Source organism: Actinia tenebrosa, unplaced genomic scaffold, assembly GCF_029948245.1.
Source record: "Actinia tenebrosa isolate PJP-AT-01 unplaced genomic scaffold, QUT_ActTen_1.0 PGA_scaffold3__52_contigs__length_22856419, whole genome shotgun sequence".
Lineage (NCBI taxonomy): Eukaryota > Metazoa > Cnidaria > Anthozoa > Actiniaria > Actiniidae > Actinia > Actinia tenebrosa.
In genome coordinates this window covers 18,833,305-18,851,538 of record NW_028292580.1, presented here as the reverse complement: position 1 = coordinate 18,851,538, position 18,234 = coordinate 18,833,305, and the positions used below count along the sequence as shown (strand labels likewise).

Below are 18,234 nucleotides of genomic sequence, written 5' to 3'. Positions count from 1 at the left end.
GAAGCTTTGTCTTGTCGATTTTATAGTCCTTACGTACCTTAAAGAGACGTAAAAGCATTTTTGATTTTCTTTCTTGTACAACAGATCTTAAAAAGTGTATTATTCATTGTACTGATGATAATAGTCAAAATTTAACTTCCCCCAAAGACCTCGGATCTTGGAAAACATTGCTAAAGGCTGCAGAAATTCGTAATCACAAAGCAATTCTTGATGTGGCTAGGGATACTAACGAAGGAGAAATACCGGCAAACGTTATGTATCATAGAAAATGCCGAAGTATTTTTACTCTGAAAAGAGATCTTGAAAACCTTTCTCGATCAACTGAAGATGCTGATGATGTGCAAGAGCCTGAGCAAAAGAGATACGCAACTAATAGACAACCATCAAGCTCGAGTAGGACATACGAGGAGATATGCATTTTTTGTGAAAAGAAAAGTAAATATTTAAAATCTTCAAGAAATCGAGAGCGTTTGATTCAGTGTAGAGATTTGCGTGCTGATGACTCCATTAGAACAACTGCTATTGCTAAAGATGACACTAAGATAATTGCCATCGTAAGCCGTGAACTAGTAGCCGCCGAAGCTTGTTACCACCGTTCATGCTATCGAGCTTATACTCGCCCTGCTAAAGTGAGCAATTCAAATGAATTTCAAGACGGGGATGAAGTTGTTGATGTTGATGATTGGTATAAGGACATTGAGACTCAAGCTTACGAAAAGCTTTTCGAATTCATACGTTCTTTATTAGAGAATCCAAGATTAATAAAGTTGGTTGACCTTAGAAACTTACTAATTTTCCACATGAACTCAATGGGCGTTACCGAAATTACTGAGTCAACCAAGAAATACATCCGCAGAAAATTGGAATTTGAGTTTGGCAGTCTTTTGCAGTTTGAGGACCTTCTTGACAACAATAAGCTGTTTGTTATTCCTGAAAGTCTCTCAAAACGTGAATTGGCTAAGGAACTGGCAAAACTTGCGCAACAACAAGAAGATATAACTATGCCATCAAAGATCAAACAAATTCAGGAAGCTAGTCTATATATTCGGAATGGTATTTTGTCAAATAACAATACAGATGTGTCGTGGCCTCCAAAACCTTCAGAACTCTGTCAGAATGCAGTAAACATACCGGAAGAACTCAAGACTTTTCTTTACACTGTTTTGACTGGGAATACTGAGATTCCAACTGAATACCCTCAACGACTGGAGCGCCTAATCAGTTCTTATGGACAAGATCTTATTTATGGTGTGAGCGGTGGAAAAGAGAAACCCCCTAAACAGATATTGCTACCTTATGCAGTCAAATCTTTGACTAACAATGTTGAGGTCATACAGATGTTAAACAGATGCGGACATGGTATTGCCTACTCGCAAGTCGAGGAAATAAACACAGCACTTTGTCTTAAAAAAATGGCATCAACGCCCAACAATGACGTTCCGCTGCCCGAAGATATACAGCCGTATATTGAGACAACACTTGGCTGGGACAACATTGATCGATTGGAAGAAACGTTATCTGGAGGAGGAACTTCTCATCGAGTAAATGGTATTGTCGTTCAGGCCAGACATTTTGGTCCAAATCTTCCTGCACAGCCAGAATTTGAGATTGCAAGAACAAAGAAAAGAAGCATTGAGCCTCTGCAGCACGCTGAGATTCCTCCATATAACGCCGGAGATCGTTGTGGCCCTCGAGCAAGGAAATATGTTGAAGTCACTTCTGAAGAATTGATGGCAAATGCAAGAAAGAAGAATCTGATTTGGATTTTAGTACGACTCCATGCAAGAGAAAGACAGAGAGCAAGTAGCTGGACTGGTTTTAACATTTCCATCCGCAATAAAGTAGAAGTCACAAAAGACAACATAGGATATTTACCAACTATCAACTCGCCTGCTACAGACATGGCAACGGTCCATGAAGTACTAGTACAATCTTTGAAGATAAAGAACCAGCTCAAGTTGAAAAGTATCGTCCTTGTGTTTGACCAAGCGCTGTACGCAAAAGCAACTGAAATTCAATGGAAGCATGACCAACGATTTAAAGATATCGTACTAAGGATTGGAGTGTTCCATACAGCTTGCACCTTACTGTCTATCATTGGCAAACGCTTTCAAGATGCTGGGCTTAGAGATCTATGCATCGAGGCAGGTGTGATAGCAGAAGGTTCTGTCTCAGGAGTCATGGATGGCCATAGATACAACCGTGCAGTTAGATTCCACAAACTAATGTACGAAGCACTTATGAGGTTGATATGGAAAGGCTTTCGGTCATGGATCGAGGAAAACCACAAGGAATCAAATAGGAAAGTTGATGCTTTCTTCAATGGACTTGAGACACTTTACGACAATGTTTGTGAGGCAGAGTTCAATAAACAAATGGGAAGTTCTAGTTTTGCTGAATTCGTTAAGCTCTATGACATGTATATAGACTTTCTACGAAAGCATAATGGTCAGCTCTCTGAATTTTGGATGTCATATATTGACATTATGGAGATCCTTCTGGGACTTTTAAGAGCATCAAGAGAGGGTAACTGGGAGCTTCATATCTCTTCTATCAGGGGAATGGTTTCGTGGTGCTTTATTATGATATTTATCTGCTTACTTGCTAGAAATGTCCCACCTCGAAGAAGATCACCAAGATGTAATAGAGTACTTTAGAGCCGGTGGCTTTTCTGTACAGATTGGTGACGACAATCCATTTGGAAGAATACCCGTAGATCAAACCGTTGAAGAAACCGTTAATAAAGATACACAGACTGCTGGAGGAACCAAGGGATTCAGCTTGAAACCTGGTGCTGTGAGAAAGTACTACTTAGTTGCAGAATTTCGAAGCATATTTATGCGTCAGCTTAAGGATATGCTTCATCTGAACACAGCAAGCAGAAAACACACTGATCTTCAACCAAGTAGGATGGCAAAAGATGAAGCAGATGTAAATGCATTACTCTTATTGCTAGAAGAAAGCTGGATAAATCATTTTAACAGTAATCAACAGGATCTTGTTTGTTTATCTACCGGTAAACTTGCGACTCCAGAAATTGCCAAAGATTTGATTCAAGCCAAAGCTCTTGGTGAGGAAGCATACAAGTCATTTAGAGAAAACCGACTCGAGTCTAATCCACCAAAGTCTAATTTCTATGATAAAATGACCAAGCTCCAACTGAAAACATTTGGAAATCTGTCCAAGAAGATGAAAGTCGGAGGAGGAACAAGCAAGGAAGTTATAATAAAGGCAGATAGAGCTTTATTTGCACAGATGCTGATCATTGCTGAGAACAGAAAGCTGAATATAAGTGATGTCCTTTGTCACCCACTTGGACCCCTACCTTGGTCTCTGGCATCTGCTGATGGATCGTTAAGGAAAACAAATAAATCATCTCTGTTAAACGACCTGAAGAAGAACATACCAGCGGCAAATACCATTCCACAGCCAAGTGCACGAATTATTGATGGGATGTTTTTTGTTCAGAAAATGAAAGTTGACCAGAAGACATTTGGTGACGTAGCTGAAAGTCTCATGTCTATGCTCCTAAATGAAGGAAACGAAAGCGAACGTATCGATGTTGTCTTCGATGTTTACAAGGATGAATCGATCAAAAATGCCGAAAGAGAAAAGAGGGGTTCTGAAAGTGGACACGAGTTTAAAAACATCAAATCAGATCATAAGATTCGTCAGTGGTCCAAATTTCTAGCAAGTTCCAAAAACAAGTCCCAACTTATTAAGTTTATTTCAGAAGAATGGAGAAAGGAGAAGTATCAGGAAAGATTAGCTGAACAATCAAAGACTATCTTTGTAACAACAGAAGACCACTGTTATGAAATCACTTCATCAGGTTCAGCAGAAAGGGAGGACCTTCGATCAAATCATGAAGAGGCTGACACAAGAGTTCTATTCCATGCAGCAAATGCAGCATCGGCAGGCTACGAAGCAGTTGTGATTAGTTCAGAAGATACCGACGTATTTGTTCTCTGTTTGGCTTTCAGTAGTTATATTCCATGCTCATTGTACGTGAAATGTGGGATTCGAACAATGTACATTGACATTTCAAATGTAGCTCGAATGTTAGGATCGCAGGTATGTACGTCTCTTCTCGGATTTCACGCCTTTACAGGCTGTGACAGTGTCAGTGCTTTTGCGGGAAAAGGAAAACTAGCTGCATTCAAAATGCTGAAAACAAACAAATTGTACCAAGACCTATTTCACCAAATTGGAATGCAGTGGGATTTCACAGACGACGTGTTCTCAAAGATACAAGAATTCACATGCAGAATGTACAGCTCCAATCCTGGAACCAAAGAAGTAAATGAGCTTCGTTATAGATTATTCTGTGTGAAGAAAGGGAAACTAGAATCGCAACAGCTACCGCCCTGCGCTGACTGCTTAAAACTCCATACACAACATGCAAACTACCAAGCAGCCATCTGGAGAAGAAGTCTGCAAGGCTGCCCTAACGTTCCATCACCTATTGGACACGGGTGGATTCACGAAGACAACAAGTTTGTAATCAAATGGATGAGCGGTGAACCAGCCCCCACAGCTGTCCTAGAATTCCTTTCCTGCTCTTGCTCACGCTCATGTAAACCATCAAGCTGTATGTGCATTATAAATGGCCTGAAGTGCACTGATATGTGCAAACTACGTGACTGTGACAATCGTGTAGAAGATGAAGATCTCGAAGATGATGAATGTTCAGAAGAAGAAGAGGATGATGAAGACAATTAAAGAGGCCATTAACAGTAAGTTTGTATAGAGTCAGACGTTTGATATTGAAAAATAGGCTACGCGAAGAACAATATAAATGTATCAAATATATTTTCCAACTATTCTTTCCCTTTAAAGCACATAAATCACAAAATAACTTGTTGCCATGGTAACTACGATATTCTAAAACTCCCTAGAGTAGCTCATGTTGAGCTTACTGAATACCTTGTCTATCATTTTGAAATGATTGCATATACATTTCAGGCCTTATAATAAACTTGAATAGCTGGAATATTAGTATTATCTAAATTTCGATTTTAATTGAGTGACGTCATAATATCACGTGATTTCAGCACTAAAGCTACTCTTCTGACATTGCTATCACTGAAAACCATAAAGTAGAGGGTGCAAGCTTTCCAAAAATGTATGATAGCATTTGTCCCCCTGACTGTTACCGAAGACCTTATTTTTGGGGGCCTGGCCCATGGACTATTAGTGTATACAGCTCATATTAACCACCTCTTAAAAATTCAAGACTAACAGACCATGTTTTATTTTCTTAAGATTCCATATTCATGTGTCTTCTCATGTGCAACCGTTAAATAAAGAAATGTTGCAGTAGCCAGGGTGTGACACATGGTCTGAAATAGGCATTACTTTAAACCCAAAGAGGTCTTTTCTAAATGTTGTTTGATTATCAATAATACATCAATAGAAAAGGGCCATGAATCGAAATGATATATATCATTAATTTTATGTACCAATGCTTGGGCCCTGAACCTTTAATTTCATCTTATATACATTAGGTACCTGTACAGCTGGGACTTGCTTCGCAGCGTCAGACTGATCTGCAGACTTTGAGCTTCTAATACTAGGCATCCAAGACATGAATCCACCACCGCTGCTGTCAACTGGAACTGAGTTAGATGGATTGTTGGGGTTGGCCTCTTCTTGCCTCTCTGCTGCTCTTGCTCCATGTACTGGACTACCTACTGGTGTTGATGTCTGGGACTTTACACCCTGTTGGGGACCCAACACATAGTTGGATTATCTAGCAGATGGCTAAAGTGGGACTACATTAACCATGGCCACCAAAACAAACTTTAAATCAAATTCACAATCACGTTTTTTATGCTGAATAACAGGATGGTGACAAATTCTGGAGTTTAAAATTTTTCTTGTTCACTCCTGATCATACACACACATATATATGAAGTATAATATATGCTTTTTAAAGGGGAAAATGTGAAAAAACACTTTACAACAAACTCCAAAACCTGGGTTCAAACCATTTACTCTTAAATCTATCTCTATCTGAAGATTCTTCAATGCATGTACACCAGAAACCCAGTACTTTAATCTAACAAAGCATTGCATACTAAGTTTCCCAATCATGTGACTCTCCTCCAAAACAAAATTCAAATTTTATCTAGATTATACCTTGAAAACACTTCTTGGTTGATCAAAGTTAGGGCACAGCTAACTCACAGATTGAATTGGAATTTAATTACAATGCAAAATTATTGCTTAATATTATTATTGATGAAGAGATTGAACAACATGGACCATCAGTACTTTAACATTTGTTTTATAATTGTACAAAATATACTCTTTATTTTATTCAAATCTGTGCTTGTTTCAAGGAGAGCATGCAGAACTTCGTTTCAGTGCTGTGGCTTTGCCCACCACCAATTTCAAACCCACAAGCAATCTGGTTTTTTTTATACATCATTGGTTAAGTTCATATTAAGCTTGGCTTCATAACATAAAGTACTGTCTCTAGTTTGAGAGATCAAAGATAATATGCTTTTAACGTATCACTGTTATTCTTATTTTAGAAGGATTTAGTATTTACAATTATTTATTTTTCTAATATTATATAATATTATTTAACAGTAGGTTGTTGGAAGGGTGTCAGTAGGTTGTTGGATGGGTGTCAGTAGCATAGGTTGGTGGTAGGGAATCAGTAGGTGGATGGTAAGGAGTCAGTATGTGGATGGTAGGGTGTCAGTAGGCTGTTGGTAGGGAGTCAGTAGGTGGATGGCAGGGTGTCAGTAGGTGGATGGTAGGGAGTCAGTAGGTGGATGGTAGGGTGTCAGTAGGCTGTTGGTAGGGTGTCAGTAAGTGGATGGTAGGGTGTCAGTAGGTGGATGGTAGGGTGTCAGTAGGCTGTTGGTAGGGTGTCAGTAAGTGGATGGTAGGGTGTCAGTAGGTGGATAGTAGGGAGGCAGTAGGTGGAAGGTAGGGTGTCAGTAGGCTGTTGGTAGGGAATCAGTAGGTGGATGGTAGGGTGTCAGTAGGTGGATGGTAGGGAGTCAGTAGGTGGATGGTAGGGTGTCAGTAGATGGATGGTAGTGTGTCAGTAGGTGGATGGTAGGGTGTCAGTAGGTTGTTCGTAGAGTCTCAGTGGGTTGATGGTAGGGAATCATGGAATATTGGCAGCTAGGTTGTCAGTAGGTTATGGTTAGGTTATCATTAGGGTGTTGGTAGGTTTTTAGGTTGTCATTTGTAATTGGTAGGGTGTCAGTGGGTTGGTGTGGTAGGGTGTCAGTACTGTAAGTTGATGGTAGTGTGTCATTAGGGCCTTTGGTAGAGTGTCAGTGGGTCGTAGATCAGGTTTCAGTATATTTTCAGGGTCTCAAATTTAGGCAATTCGAAGGGTTATACCTAAAGAAATACATGCTTGTACATGGTGCAGGTTTATAATATTATATTTAAGGTACTAAGTGCATATTTACATTTTTGTCTTTAAATCTGGTAAAACTGAAGAAACTCTCACTTTTCTCACTTTTAGAACATGCTTTTTCTACCTACAATCAGTGAATAAACCAAACAAAACAAAAAACGAAAAATAAAATAAAAAACATAAGCACACTACAAACTGAAAGCAAAAGCAAATTCAAACTCAAAATGAGTTAAGTAGAGCTCTATTTTTCATTTCGTTTTTGAAAATTTATTTCAAGACAATATTGCATTAAAGGATTGTAAGAAATCCATAACCTGAAGTAACATTAACCACTTTAATTTTAACATAAAACTGGTTCTAGCCCATTACTATTAACCAAAATGTAACTTCTTAGTGTGAAAGATGCTATAGATTTCTTTACCTTTGGGTTTAATATTTTCCTATTTCAGTTTTTAGTCAAAGAATGTTAAGTTTATAATTTATTTGTGATACTCCAACATAAAAATGATTTTAACCCATTTTAACCATGTATGTAGCTTCTAAGTCTGTATGTCATACGTAAACAGACCTCTTTACCTTGGGCGTAACGTTTTCCCATTTCAGACCATGTGTCATTCCATAAATTATCATTTCTTTGTTTAATGTTTGTGCATGAGAAGACACATGAATATGGTACAACACAAGCTTAAAATCTTATTCTCAAGAGAATGATACATGGTCTGGATATGGTTAAAACTTTAGCCTGGGGGTATAAAGAGATCTAATTGGAATGCACAGTCAGGTGGATGTGTCATGGCAAGATATTTTTTGTACAAATTAATAACTTATTTATCATTATTATAGTATAAATAAAATACAAAATGGATTTTATTTGTGCGAATCATACCTCTAATGGTCCATTAGACAAGCTGTTTTGGGCTAATCGTCGTTTTCTCTCCTATCACACAAAATAGAAATTTATGAACACAAAAATGTACTTAAATTAATAGTTTATACATCAAAAGCAATGCCTCTGATGCCCTGGTGACTGATTAACGGCCATTGTCAGTGGACCAAAGTCCTGTCACATGACCTGACAAACTTGCGACTAACAGTTTCTAAAGAAACAATCACCTGACAGCAAACAACTGGATGATAAACAGCTGTTAATTGGCCAACAGTTAAAGACGACAAAGAGCTGCCGACAAGATGGATCACAAAAAGCTGTTAATCTCACACAGTTGAACACAAACAGCTGTTAATCAGCATTTCAAAGCTGTAGCTGTAGTGAGTTAGCAGTGCCCTGGCTTAGACTAGCCCAGAGGTTGTTTCAGGGTATGACTTACAATTTCTTGACTATGCACAACAGTAGAGACAAGTAAAGTTCCATCTGTGAAGTCTGGATGGTTAGTGTTGATGTAGGCAAGCTCAATGGATACTAGATTCTCAACCTAAAGAAAAATAACAGTTTCACCAAAATGTTTTAGAAAACGAACAATATTTAATGAATAATTATTAATTGGTTGTCTATGGTTTAGCTATCTACTAGTAGGTAGTTGAGCAATGCATATACGCGTGAGTACAAATTCAAGTCCTCTTCCCTTTAGGTCAACTATTCGTACGCATTGCTTGACATGTGTATCCCTTCATCCCTTCCAAGGGAAGCACGGGTGGCGTGCACTGCTAATGCGCCGCCTCTCACCAATGCGGCCCGAGTTCGAGTCCTGCCGATCTCGATGTTGTATGTGAGTAGAGTTGTTTGTTGGTTCTCTCCTGTGCTTCGAGGGTTTTTCTCTGGGTTCTCGGTTTTCCTCCCTCCACAAAAATCAACTACTAAATTCTAATTTGATCTTTGGGCTTTCACCTAGTTTGGAGCCTAGCTCTGTCGTGATTGTCCCACGCCGTGCTTACCATACTGTTGCAAGGATAAAGCCGCCGCTGTAACAGATCAGTGATCACTTCAAAAATACTATCATGTAGTTTGGGGAATCTTTTAATCTCCAAAACCTGGAATCAATGTGAAATCATAGGCTTAATCTTGAATAAATTGCAATATAGTTGTCTAAAAGAAAGTAAGGGGGAAGAGGGGAATGAAGGAAGCAAGGAAGCAAGGAAGGAAGGAAGCAAGCAAGCAAGCAAGCAAGCAAGCAAGCAAGCAAGCAAGCAAGCAAGCAAGCAAGCAAGCAAGCAAGCAAGCAAGCAAGCAAGCAAGCAAGCAAGAACCTGTCATACCTGCTGGAAGGCATGTTGTATAATTCTCTGCATTTCTTCATGCACAAGTTCCACACATCTCAAACTTGGTTCTTCCAAACGTCTTATCTGACGTTTAACCAGTAGTTCAAAGGATATCTCTGGCACAAAAAGAGCAGGCCTTGGACCCTGAAATATAACAGTGGATTCATTCACACCAATAAGGACAGTGTACCCAGGTGTTTTTTTGTTTTTTGTTTTTAATAAATGTTTCACACTTAGAGTGCACCCATAAACATTTGGGATATCTGTCTTTATAAATTTAAGGTGCGATTACATGGAGCAATTTTCAATGCAACTTTTCTTGCAACAGCGACACAGTTGCATGGTGACTTGCAGCGTGTAGCCTACAGCTAAATTTTTTTAATGTTTTGCTACAGCAATCCTTGCAAAAATTAGAAATCGTTTCTACTATTTGCAATGATGATTACATCTCCATTGCACCTCACAAACCCTCTTGCAACATGCTGTTGCGAGAAAAGTTGTAGAGAAAATTGCTCTGCGTAATCACACCTTTAGTTTTGGTAAGAGGATGTGATTTACTGGAGAGAAATTTGATAAGAGAAAAGTTAAATATTCCTGAGAAATATGGAATAAAGTGTAAAGTCCATAGTGTTATAGACTAATGCCAATTACTGTTTCCAATCCTGAAGAGCATGCATTATACTTTAGCTAGCTACATGTCATTAGAATGATTCATACCGTTGCATTTCTAATGGCAGTTAGAATATCTCTAGTGGAGAGTCCCTCCATGGCATCTGTGTTTGTCAACGTGCGTCCAAAGATATCATGAAATATGTAACTTATACGAGCACCACCACAACTAAATGGAAAGGAATCCAAGTATAATATTATTTTATAATGATTTAGCTCATTTCATGGCAAAAATGGACAAACGTTTGGATTCTGAAGTAAAAGTAATGCATTAAAATCATAGTGGAATAAAAAATTTATTAAAAGACTTCAAATTTTATTGATACCCTGAAACAACCTACAAACTTATCAAGGTCAGGGCAATGCTAACTCATAAATAGAATTGAAGCTTGTTATAGGTTTTTCTGTACTAAGGGAGGAAAACTGGAGGACCTGGAGAAAATCCCTTAAATCGGGGGGGAGACGTAACAAACTCTGCTCAAACTTCTGCTTGGAAAACTACCCGAGACCCCAGAGCCGAGACAGGAAACCATGTACTATAACTGCTACGAGAACACCAATGTTCTTAAAGTTTAATCACTTTACAGAATTTTCCATAAATTCTGAAATAAATTATATGATTATCATGATAATATTATTAATAGTTTACATACAGTTCAGAAGTTTCTATGTCTTTTGCTCTTCCTTCAATTATTGAGCAATACGATGCAGCAAATCGAGTGATAAGTTGAAGAAGGTATGGTCCCTGCAGATACAAAATGATCAATGTACAGCTCTGTACCATAAAACATATGCAGCTATAATCATGGTCTTCAGGAGATATCATATTGTGATGTATTGTAAATTAATATATATAATACACCTCTTGACCTTGGGCGTAATATTTTCCCATTTCAGACCAAATATCATTTCTTAGAGTATGACATTTCTTTGTTTAATGGTTGACTCATTTATGACCCAGATGCCAGGAAAAGTCTGTGGGATTTCAACACGTTGGTATTGTTCAAGCTGAACATTCTTAACATTACAACAGCTGACTTTTGCAAATCAATTACTTTTACAGTCAAACCAGATGTTCAGTTAACATTCCAATGTCTCGACAGAATGTGGGAATATTCCCTGCAAGAGAACGTTTGGCTTGACTTTCAACTAGGTTAAGCCTGTCAGGGGCAGATCCAGGAAGTTGTTCAGGGGAGGGTGCTGCGCACAAAATTAACCCAGGGAGGGGTGCACCCCTTAGAATCAAAGGGAAAACAACATTATTTTGTATTGGTTATCTTTGAAGCATAGGGGCACAAAGTCGAACCAGGGAGGGGTGCGCACCCCCTGCACCCCTCCCCTGGATCCACCACTGCCTGTGCAAATGAGTCATAGCAGTACTTACCAAATGAGGAAATTAAAGTATTGTATTATGTATTATGTTGGAAATGAAAGTAATGGACAGTACACTTTACTTACTTTATCTTCTACAGGTTCTCCATAACTCTGGAGTAAGTGATGATACTGGGAAATCATACTATTGACACGGGATTTTAACTCTGGTAAACAATTTCGTATATGGTGCATTAACAACTGAAAAACATCAGTGAGAAGATATATTAGTTAGATAGTCTGTATTCAGAAATGGTAATTAAAGGCATACAGCCATGTAATAGTATAGTACACGCTCGAGATGTTTAGAGTCTGAAGCGTCAGTTCACTGGCCAAAACGAGGCCTCCGGCAGAAACAAAGAAATTTATCCCAAAATGGTTTTCAAGCACAAATGTTGCACTCTGAAAACAAAATTTTTTTCTACTGTCTCCTCTTTCTGTCTCTTATGCCTTTGTAAGTCTCACAGCTCAAAAAACCTATTGCGAGAAGCATTATTTTATTGACTCACCCCTATCTCCTACAGTGACACTGGTAAACATCTAAAACGTCAGCTATTAAGTAGTATGTTTTTTTAGTGAATTGTATCATATGCCCATTTTAATAATTATTGCCTCACTGCAACAACTAAAGCTGTAGCTAGCTAGTTAAAACCATAGATAGTGCAAACTAAGTTTTTTTTCCATTACACAGCTTTTTAGTCTTTTCCTTTGTTGCTGTTTCCGTAACACAATTGTTTTAGGAAACAGGGTAATTAGCCCTTTTCCATTAGCACACAATAATATTCTAATCATGTGAAGCATCATTTCCACTTGACTGACCTTGTTCAGTGTCTTTGCTAAGTATGGGGTTCCATTTCTGGAGGCTAAGGTTGGATAAGTCTTGCTGAAGAAAAATGCTTCATCTCTCAATGCTTTCTGTATTGACTGTAAAAAACACATGGAAATTATTTAGTTACATTTTGTTCCAGGCCAATAATATTAAAGTTTTTCTTAAATAAAATAGATAAATAAATAATAGATGATAACACTTGACAGAAATTCAACTGATAAACTAGTGGTCCTCGAGGAGAAGGTGCTGACCATTTTAACTTAGCTATTTTAAGAGCCTGAGTGTTGGTCCAGCCGAGGCTTGAACCACAACCTCCTGCACAACAGACCATTTGTTGATGATTATAAAATATTTGAGATATAACACACAGCTCTGATTAGCTGGCTATCTTGTTTATATCAGAGGACAGAGACACGCACACGCAAAGTTGCTCAAAAATATTTTATAATAGCAATATAAAATGGCTGCTTAATATGTCTATGTACTGTGATAGAAACAATCTGGGAGCTGTGGAGCACTCGATAAGCACTCAGCTAAGCCTCGTGTTCCTAAGCTTGGTTCTCTCTTGCTTTACAGCTCTCAGCGTGTTTATATCACAGCACAGGAGACATGTGCACATGTTTATTATATTTCTTAAATATTCCTTAAATATATAAAGTGCCCCCCTATAACAGGGGAATATAAAATATACTAAAAGATATTGAATAAAATTAATACGGACCTTTTTATTGTTGATGTCTAGTTGACTACGATTGACAACACCTATGATTCCCAACTTCACTGGAATAACTGTAAACACAAACCAAATAAATCCCTGACACTGTAGTCCCTATATTGAGTTAATTGATACATAACCCTGAGATTTGGAATAAGCGTGACCTGAGTGTATTAGCTTTAGAAGTGCTAGGTGTAAAAGCGATGATATATACATTAATTTTAAAGTAATATAAAGGAGAAGGGAGGACTGAAAATATATATAATGTAATTGTAATAATATACTAATTATAATTTTAAAAAAAATACTTTTGAAGAAAAGGACCTAAAAAAAAAGAAAGAAAGAAAAAAGAAAGCTAATTGCTAGGTATTTATATATATATTGTACCTCTTCCATACAGCATTTCTAAGGCATCTGTCCCATGGTCCATCAGATCTAGTTTAGTAATGACTGCAAGGGTTCGATGACCTGTGAACGTAAATATATTCAAGTTAATCTTAATTCAATTGTGGACTCAGCATCACATGTGAGTAGAATTTTTTGCACTGGGTCTCTTCCTTGATCTGAGGGTTTTTCTTCCTCCTCAAATCGAACATATTAACTTCTATTTGATCTGTGAGTTAGCCACACCTCACTGACTTGGATCAGCCCAGAGGTTGTTTCAGGGGTCGATCTGTGAGTTAGCCCCACCCTGACTTTGATCAGCCCAGAGGTTTTTTCAGTGTTCGTTCTGTGAGTTAGCCTTGTGCTGACTTAGACCAGCCTGGCAGAGGTTGTTTCTGGGTTCAATCTGTGAGTTAGCCAGGCCCAGGCTTTGATTAGCTCAGAGGTTGTTCACCAGTGTTCAATCTGTGCCTTAGCGGAGGACTGAGTTAGATCTATCATTATAAAATAATTGGGATACTACGCGCGCTATGATTGGTTGAAAACCATGTTTGATGAGAGTATCAAAACATGCTATTGTCATTTTTAATCTATCGCGCGTGTTCATTGGTCAGTTTGAATAAGACGGCACGTAGGGAGAATTTACTTAGACTTTCCTTTTTTTCGATCTTTTTGCGCGTTTGTTATTTTATAAAACAAATCAAAAACAGTTTTCTGTGTTTGATACTCTGATCAAAACACTTGGGATGTTAGGAGAACACTCGAGAAGCTGGAAACCACTCCGCTACGTGTTGTGGTTTCCTACGTTCCTCTCGTGTTCTCCCATCATCCAGCGTGTTTTGATCAGAGTATCAAACACGGAAAACTGTTTTTGATCTCTGTTAAGCCCATCTAGGTCATTTCAGGATTTGCTACACCACTTTTGTTTAATGAATGAAAGCACTGTCCATTGTTAATGTGCCATAAAAATCAAATGTAGTGGTATTACATGTGAGACCCATACAGGGATAAGTGTTGGTTGTAAAATACACTTTTAACTGTTTAATTTTCTGAAGTTATTTAGATTATTATGTGACTGACTGACCTTCTGGATCCACCTCCTTGGCTAATTTAAGTGCCTCTGATGTAGCCAGGTCAATGTTAGCCGGAGAGACAGCGAGAATGATTGAGTTAGGATTTCTGATGTACTGAAGAATGAGAAGACGGATCTGGGCCTCTATATCATGAGGTTGGTCGCCTACTGGTACCTACATGTAGTAACCCAAAGTTTAAACTTGGTTAATAGTACAGTAGTTTAAATACTACATAATCACAAAAATACAGGGCTAAAAATAACAGCTGTTCAATGGACAGTGTTTGGTACAGCAAAATATTTTTTTAAGACTGGTCCTCTTTGCAGGACACTAGTCACAATTTTATCAGTATGATGGCTGGGTATCATGTCTGCAAGGTTAGAGGAATAGGAAGGGCCCAAATGTTTTTGAACTTCATAAAACATAGGTCTACTATACATGTTTCCCTTGATAGTACTAGTATCTGATTAATATTCAAGGTTGGTCTCATTTCGACATCAATTATTCAGAAAAACAAATTGATTAATTAATACAAGTTCTACATAATTATTATGAAATCAAGGTTATATAACCACAAGTAACACATATATAATATATATATATATATATCACTTACATTGTTTCTCAATAGTAAACATGGGAAATTGATTTTTTGATGTCAACAAAGTACTGTTTTGAAGGACAACGATCAAAGCATTGACATTTTCAGAAAAGTTTTGAAGGCCACATGCCTACAATATGGAATTCTCTCCTCCAATATCTACCTTGTTAGTTCCATCATTTCACAGGTATTACTACAGCTACTGATGAGAAGCATTATCATAACAAACCTTTGTGATGCCAGGAAGATCAACTAGTGTCAGGTTGACTACTTTTGGAGAAAAAATCTTGAGATTAATTGGTTCATTTGAAATACCCTGAAAATGATATTCAAGTGAATGTTAGCTGCTCTGAAGGTACTAAAAATATCATTAAGAGAGACTAAAGAAAATTGTTGTTGGTATATATGGTGTGGTATCAGATGATTTCTACCTTGTTAACTCCAGTTACTCTCTCAGTTTCTCTCTCAATCTCATCTCTTATTTCATCAAAGTCACTGAATTTCTGCAAAAAAGACAAACACGCAGACCTTTAATTTAACGAACTCTGAAACAACCTCTGGGTCAGGCCACAGCTATGTACATGTTACTCAAACCAAGATCAAATTTGATAAAGAAATTTAAAAGCACAGCTCTTTAACTTGCAGGGCTCAAATTAGGAATTTTTATTAGCCTGCCATAGTAGAGGAGCATGGTAAATGGAGGTTATTCCAGTAAATTTTTCATGCCATTTTATTATTCATTTGGCAGCACATCGGTATTTTTGCCTGCCAAACCTGAAATTTGGCCTGTCATTTGGCCATTGGCAGGCCGCAATTTCAAGCCCTGAACTTGGGTATGTTTCACATTTCAGACCATAAGGTACATTTGATCATGATGACTGAGTTGTATCTCTATTCATGTGTCTTCTCATTGTGTAAAAACATCAAGGAAATGATGGGATGACACATGGTTTGAAATGGGAAAACATTGCACACATATTGAGTACACTGCAAGCTAATGAGGTCTATTGTGTAGTTCCAGAGTTCCACCCCACAGAGGAATTTGGAATTTCCAGAGATTTGGGGAGGGAGGGAGTGGGAGGGCAGGTCTGACAAAGAACCAAAATTACAGAGTTTGTATTGAAAAATATTGTCGTTCAAAATTTCCAGGGGTAGGGGTGGGGGGTCTAAGAAAAAAATCCTCTGTGAATGGGGTATGGATAATTTTTTTGAACTACACCTTGTTAGTAAATTATGCACTATTAATTTGTCATAAAATTTTACCTTTTCTTTTAAATGTAAAAACTTTCCCCATTCCTCTGGTTCCTTCTCATCTCCATCTTCCTCGTCATCCTCATTATCATCACTGTAAACTTTAGCAGATTCAAAAATACTTAGAAAGTGGAGTTTTGTAGAAATATATGTCATAAAATTTGATCCAAGAATATAATTTTCTTACATTTATCACCTGCGTTTTCTTCTCCCTTTGACTCTTCCTTTTCCAAATCCTTTTGAGGTTTCTTCACAGGTTTTGTCTTGGAAGCAACATGAATGAGCTGGAGAACTAACGGCCTACGAGTTACTACACCAGAACCTATAAAAAAATAATATTTACAATAAATTACAAACATATATGTACACATCAAATTCATAGTCTATGTTGTATACTGATGTACACATCCATGATGTAAAAAAAAACATTTTGGTATCATGAATGTGTATATCAGTACAAGAAAACCAATCCTCTTACAATGTTGACAAGGCATGCAGTCTTAACAACCTGTCCTCACAGCTTGTCAGCTGTGTCCAACCCTCAATATAAGGTCCACATCTCAATCTCTTTTCTCACAAGCACTGTGTCATAACAAGACCCTCCCCCCCTAAAGGTATATTCTGTATACAAAACAGGTCATTAGAAGTTTTTACAACCAACCTCTTGGTAAGAAATCTCTTCCCACAATGTTTTCTAACACTGAGCTCTTGCCACTACTCTGTTGATCATTAACAGCAAATATATTTTAAAACATTAAGCTCATATTGTACATACTAGTATACAACATTGTGCACCTATAAACATAATGTTATGGGATTCATATATCATGCACATAAACTGAAATTATATTATCCAAAATAATTCGAAATATTTAAATTGTACATAGGAAATGTCCAATTTAATAAATAGCGATTGGGAATAAACCGAGAAAATATCTCGTTCAAAACAAATGCAATCGAAAATACGTGTTGTTTATAACTTGTGTTAGAAAATAGCTCGTTTATTGCTTCTACTAAAGATATGAAGCGTAGAATTGATTAAATAGACCCTTAAATTGTATCATGGAAACAAAAGCAGGTGTGAACATATTTATTAATGTGATCAAACGAACACTGTTTATACATTCAGAACTGGATAACGTGATCGAAGCGACAAGAAATAATCTAAAGTCAAATCTAAATTCACGGCACTCGATCTCTTCTTCTAGAGGGAATAAGATTTAAAAAATAGCCATGTTAAGGTCTCGTACAACTTGTTTGATCCCTTGTTTTTATTATATCTGTAGAAAGGATTCATTGTATATGATAACAATATTACTCCCACACATATACGAAGAACGTAAAAAGTCCGGTCAAAGTACAGTTCACGATACGCCGGTATTTTGCAATAGAACGAGATATAAAACAAATACCCTCAAAAATAAGACCTAAAAGCATATTTTACTCACTGAATAAGCAATAGCATAGTCTAAATTCAAAGTACAGAAGTAGATAATGATCGTAATAACGAATTTTTTTAGTTGAGCTTCACTCAACGGACACCATTTTTTCTTACAAACCTGAGAGCCAACTACAACGATTTGTGGCAGTTGAATCGACTCAGCTCCAACTGTGTTGAATACATCTTGAAGTTTATTAATCACTGGAATGAGCTGCTCCATTTTGACCGAGATCGACGAAGATTTTGAGCTAAAAATTCATGGTAAAATTCGTGACCAACTGAAAATCTTTGAGGTTTTT

At 37.5% G+C, this 18,234-nt stretch overlaps 2 protein-coding genes across 3 annotated transcripts in view; one reads left to right on the top strand and one right to left on the bottom strand.

Annotated features, from left to right (window-relative positions):
* LOC116306865 (dynamin-1-like protein) overlaps window positions 1-18,234 on the bottom strand; it is a 22,410-nt gene extending 4,176 nt beyond the window's left edge. The window contains exons 1-18 of one of the 2 annotated variants that reach the window (XM_089034981.1): window positions 18,054-18,234; window positions 17,156-17,213; window positions 16,682-16,816; window positions 16,507-16,595; window positions 15,675-15,746; window positions 15,473-15,559; window positions 14,654-14,816; window positions 13,573-13,653; window positions 13,192-13,259; window positions 12,461-12,565; window positions 11,729-11,842; window positions 10,924-11,015; window positions 10,319-10,439; window positions 9,599-9,745; window positions 9,278-9,373; window positions 8,713-8,817; window positions 8,274-8,324; window positions 5,512-5,721 (exon numbers count right to left, since the gene is read on the bottom strand). In XM_089034981.1, the coding sequence (XP_088891107.1) occupies window positions 5,512-5,721; window positions 8,274-8,324; window positions 8,713-8,817; window positions 9,278-9,373; window positions 9,599-9,745; window positions 10,319-10,439; window positions 10,924-11,015; window positions 11,729-11,842; window positions 12,461-12,565; window positions 13,192-13,259; window positions 13,573-13,653; window positions 14,654-14,816; window positions 15,473-15,559; window positions 15,675-15,746; window positions 16,507-16,595; window positions 16,682-16,816; window positions 17,156-17,213; window positions 18,054-18,155 (1,896 nt within the window). In that variant the 5' untranslated portion in view covers window positions 18,156-18,234. The remainder of the gene's footprint in view (window positions 1-5,511; window positions 5,722-8,273; window positions 8,325-8,712; window positions 8,818-9,277; window positions 9,374-9,598; window positions 9,746-10,318; window positions 10,440-10,923; window positions 11,016-11,728; window positions 11,843-12,460; window positions 12,566-13,191; window positions 13,260-13,572; window positions 13,654-14,653; window positions 14,817-15,472; window positions 15,560-15,674; window positions 15,747-16,506; window positions 16,596-16,681; window positions 16,817-17,155; window positions 17,214-18,053) is intronic. The other variant, XM_089034982.1, reaches the window with a different exon arrangement.
* On the top strand, window positions 2,437-4,993 carry LOC148908815 (uncharacterized). The gene has a single exon (XM_089034983.1). It carries the CDS (start codon window positions 2,611-2,613, stop codon window positions 4,720-4,722), a length of 2,112 nt encoding a protein of 703 aa, XP_088891109.1. The 5' UTR covers window positions 2,437-2,610; the 3' UTR covers window positions 4,723-4,993.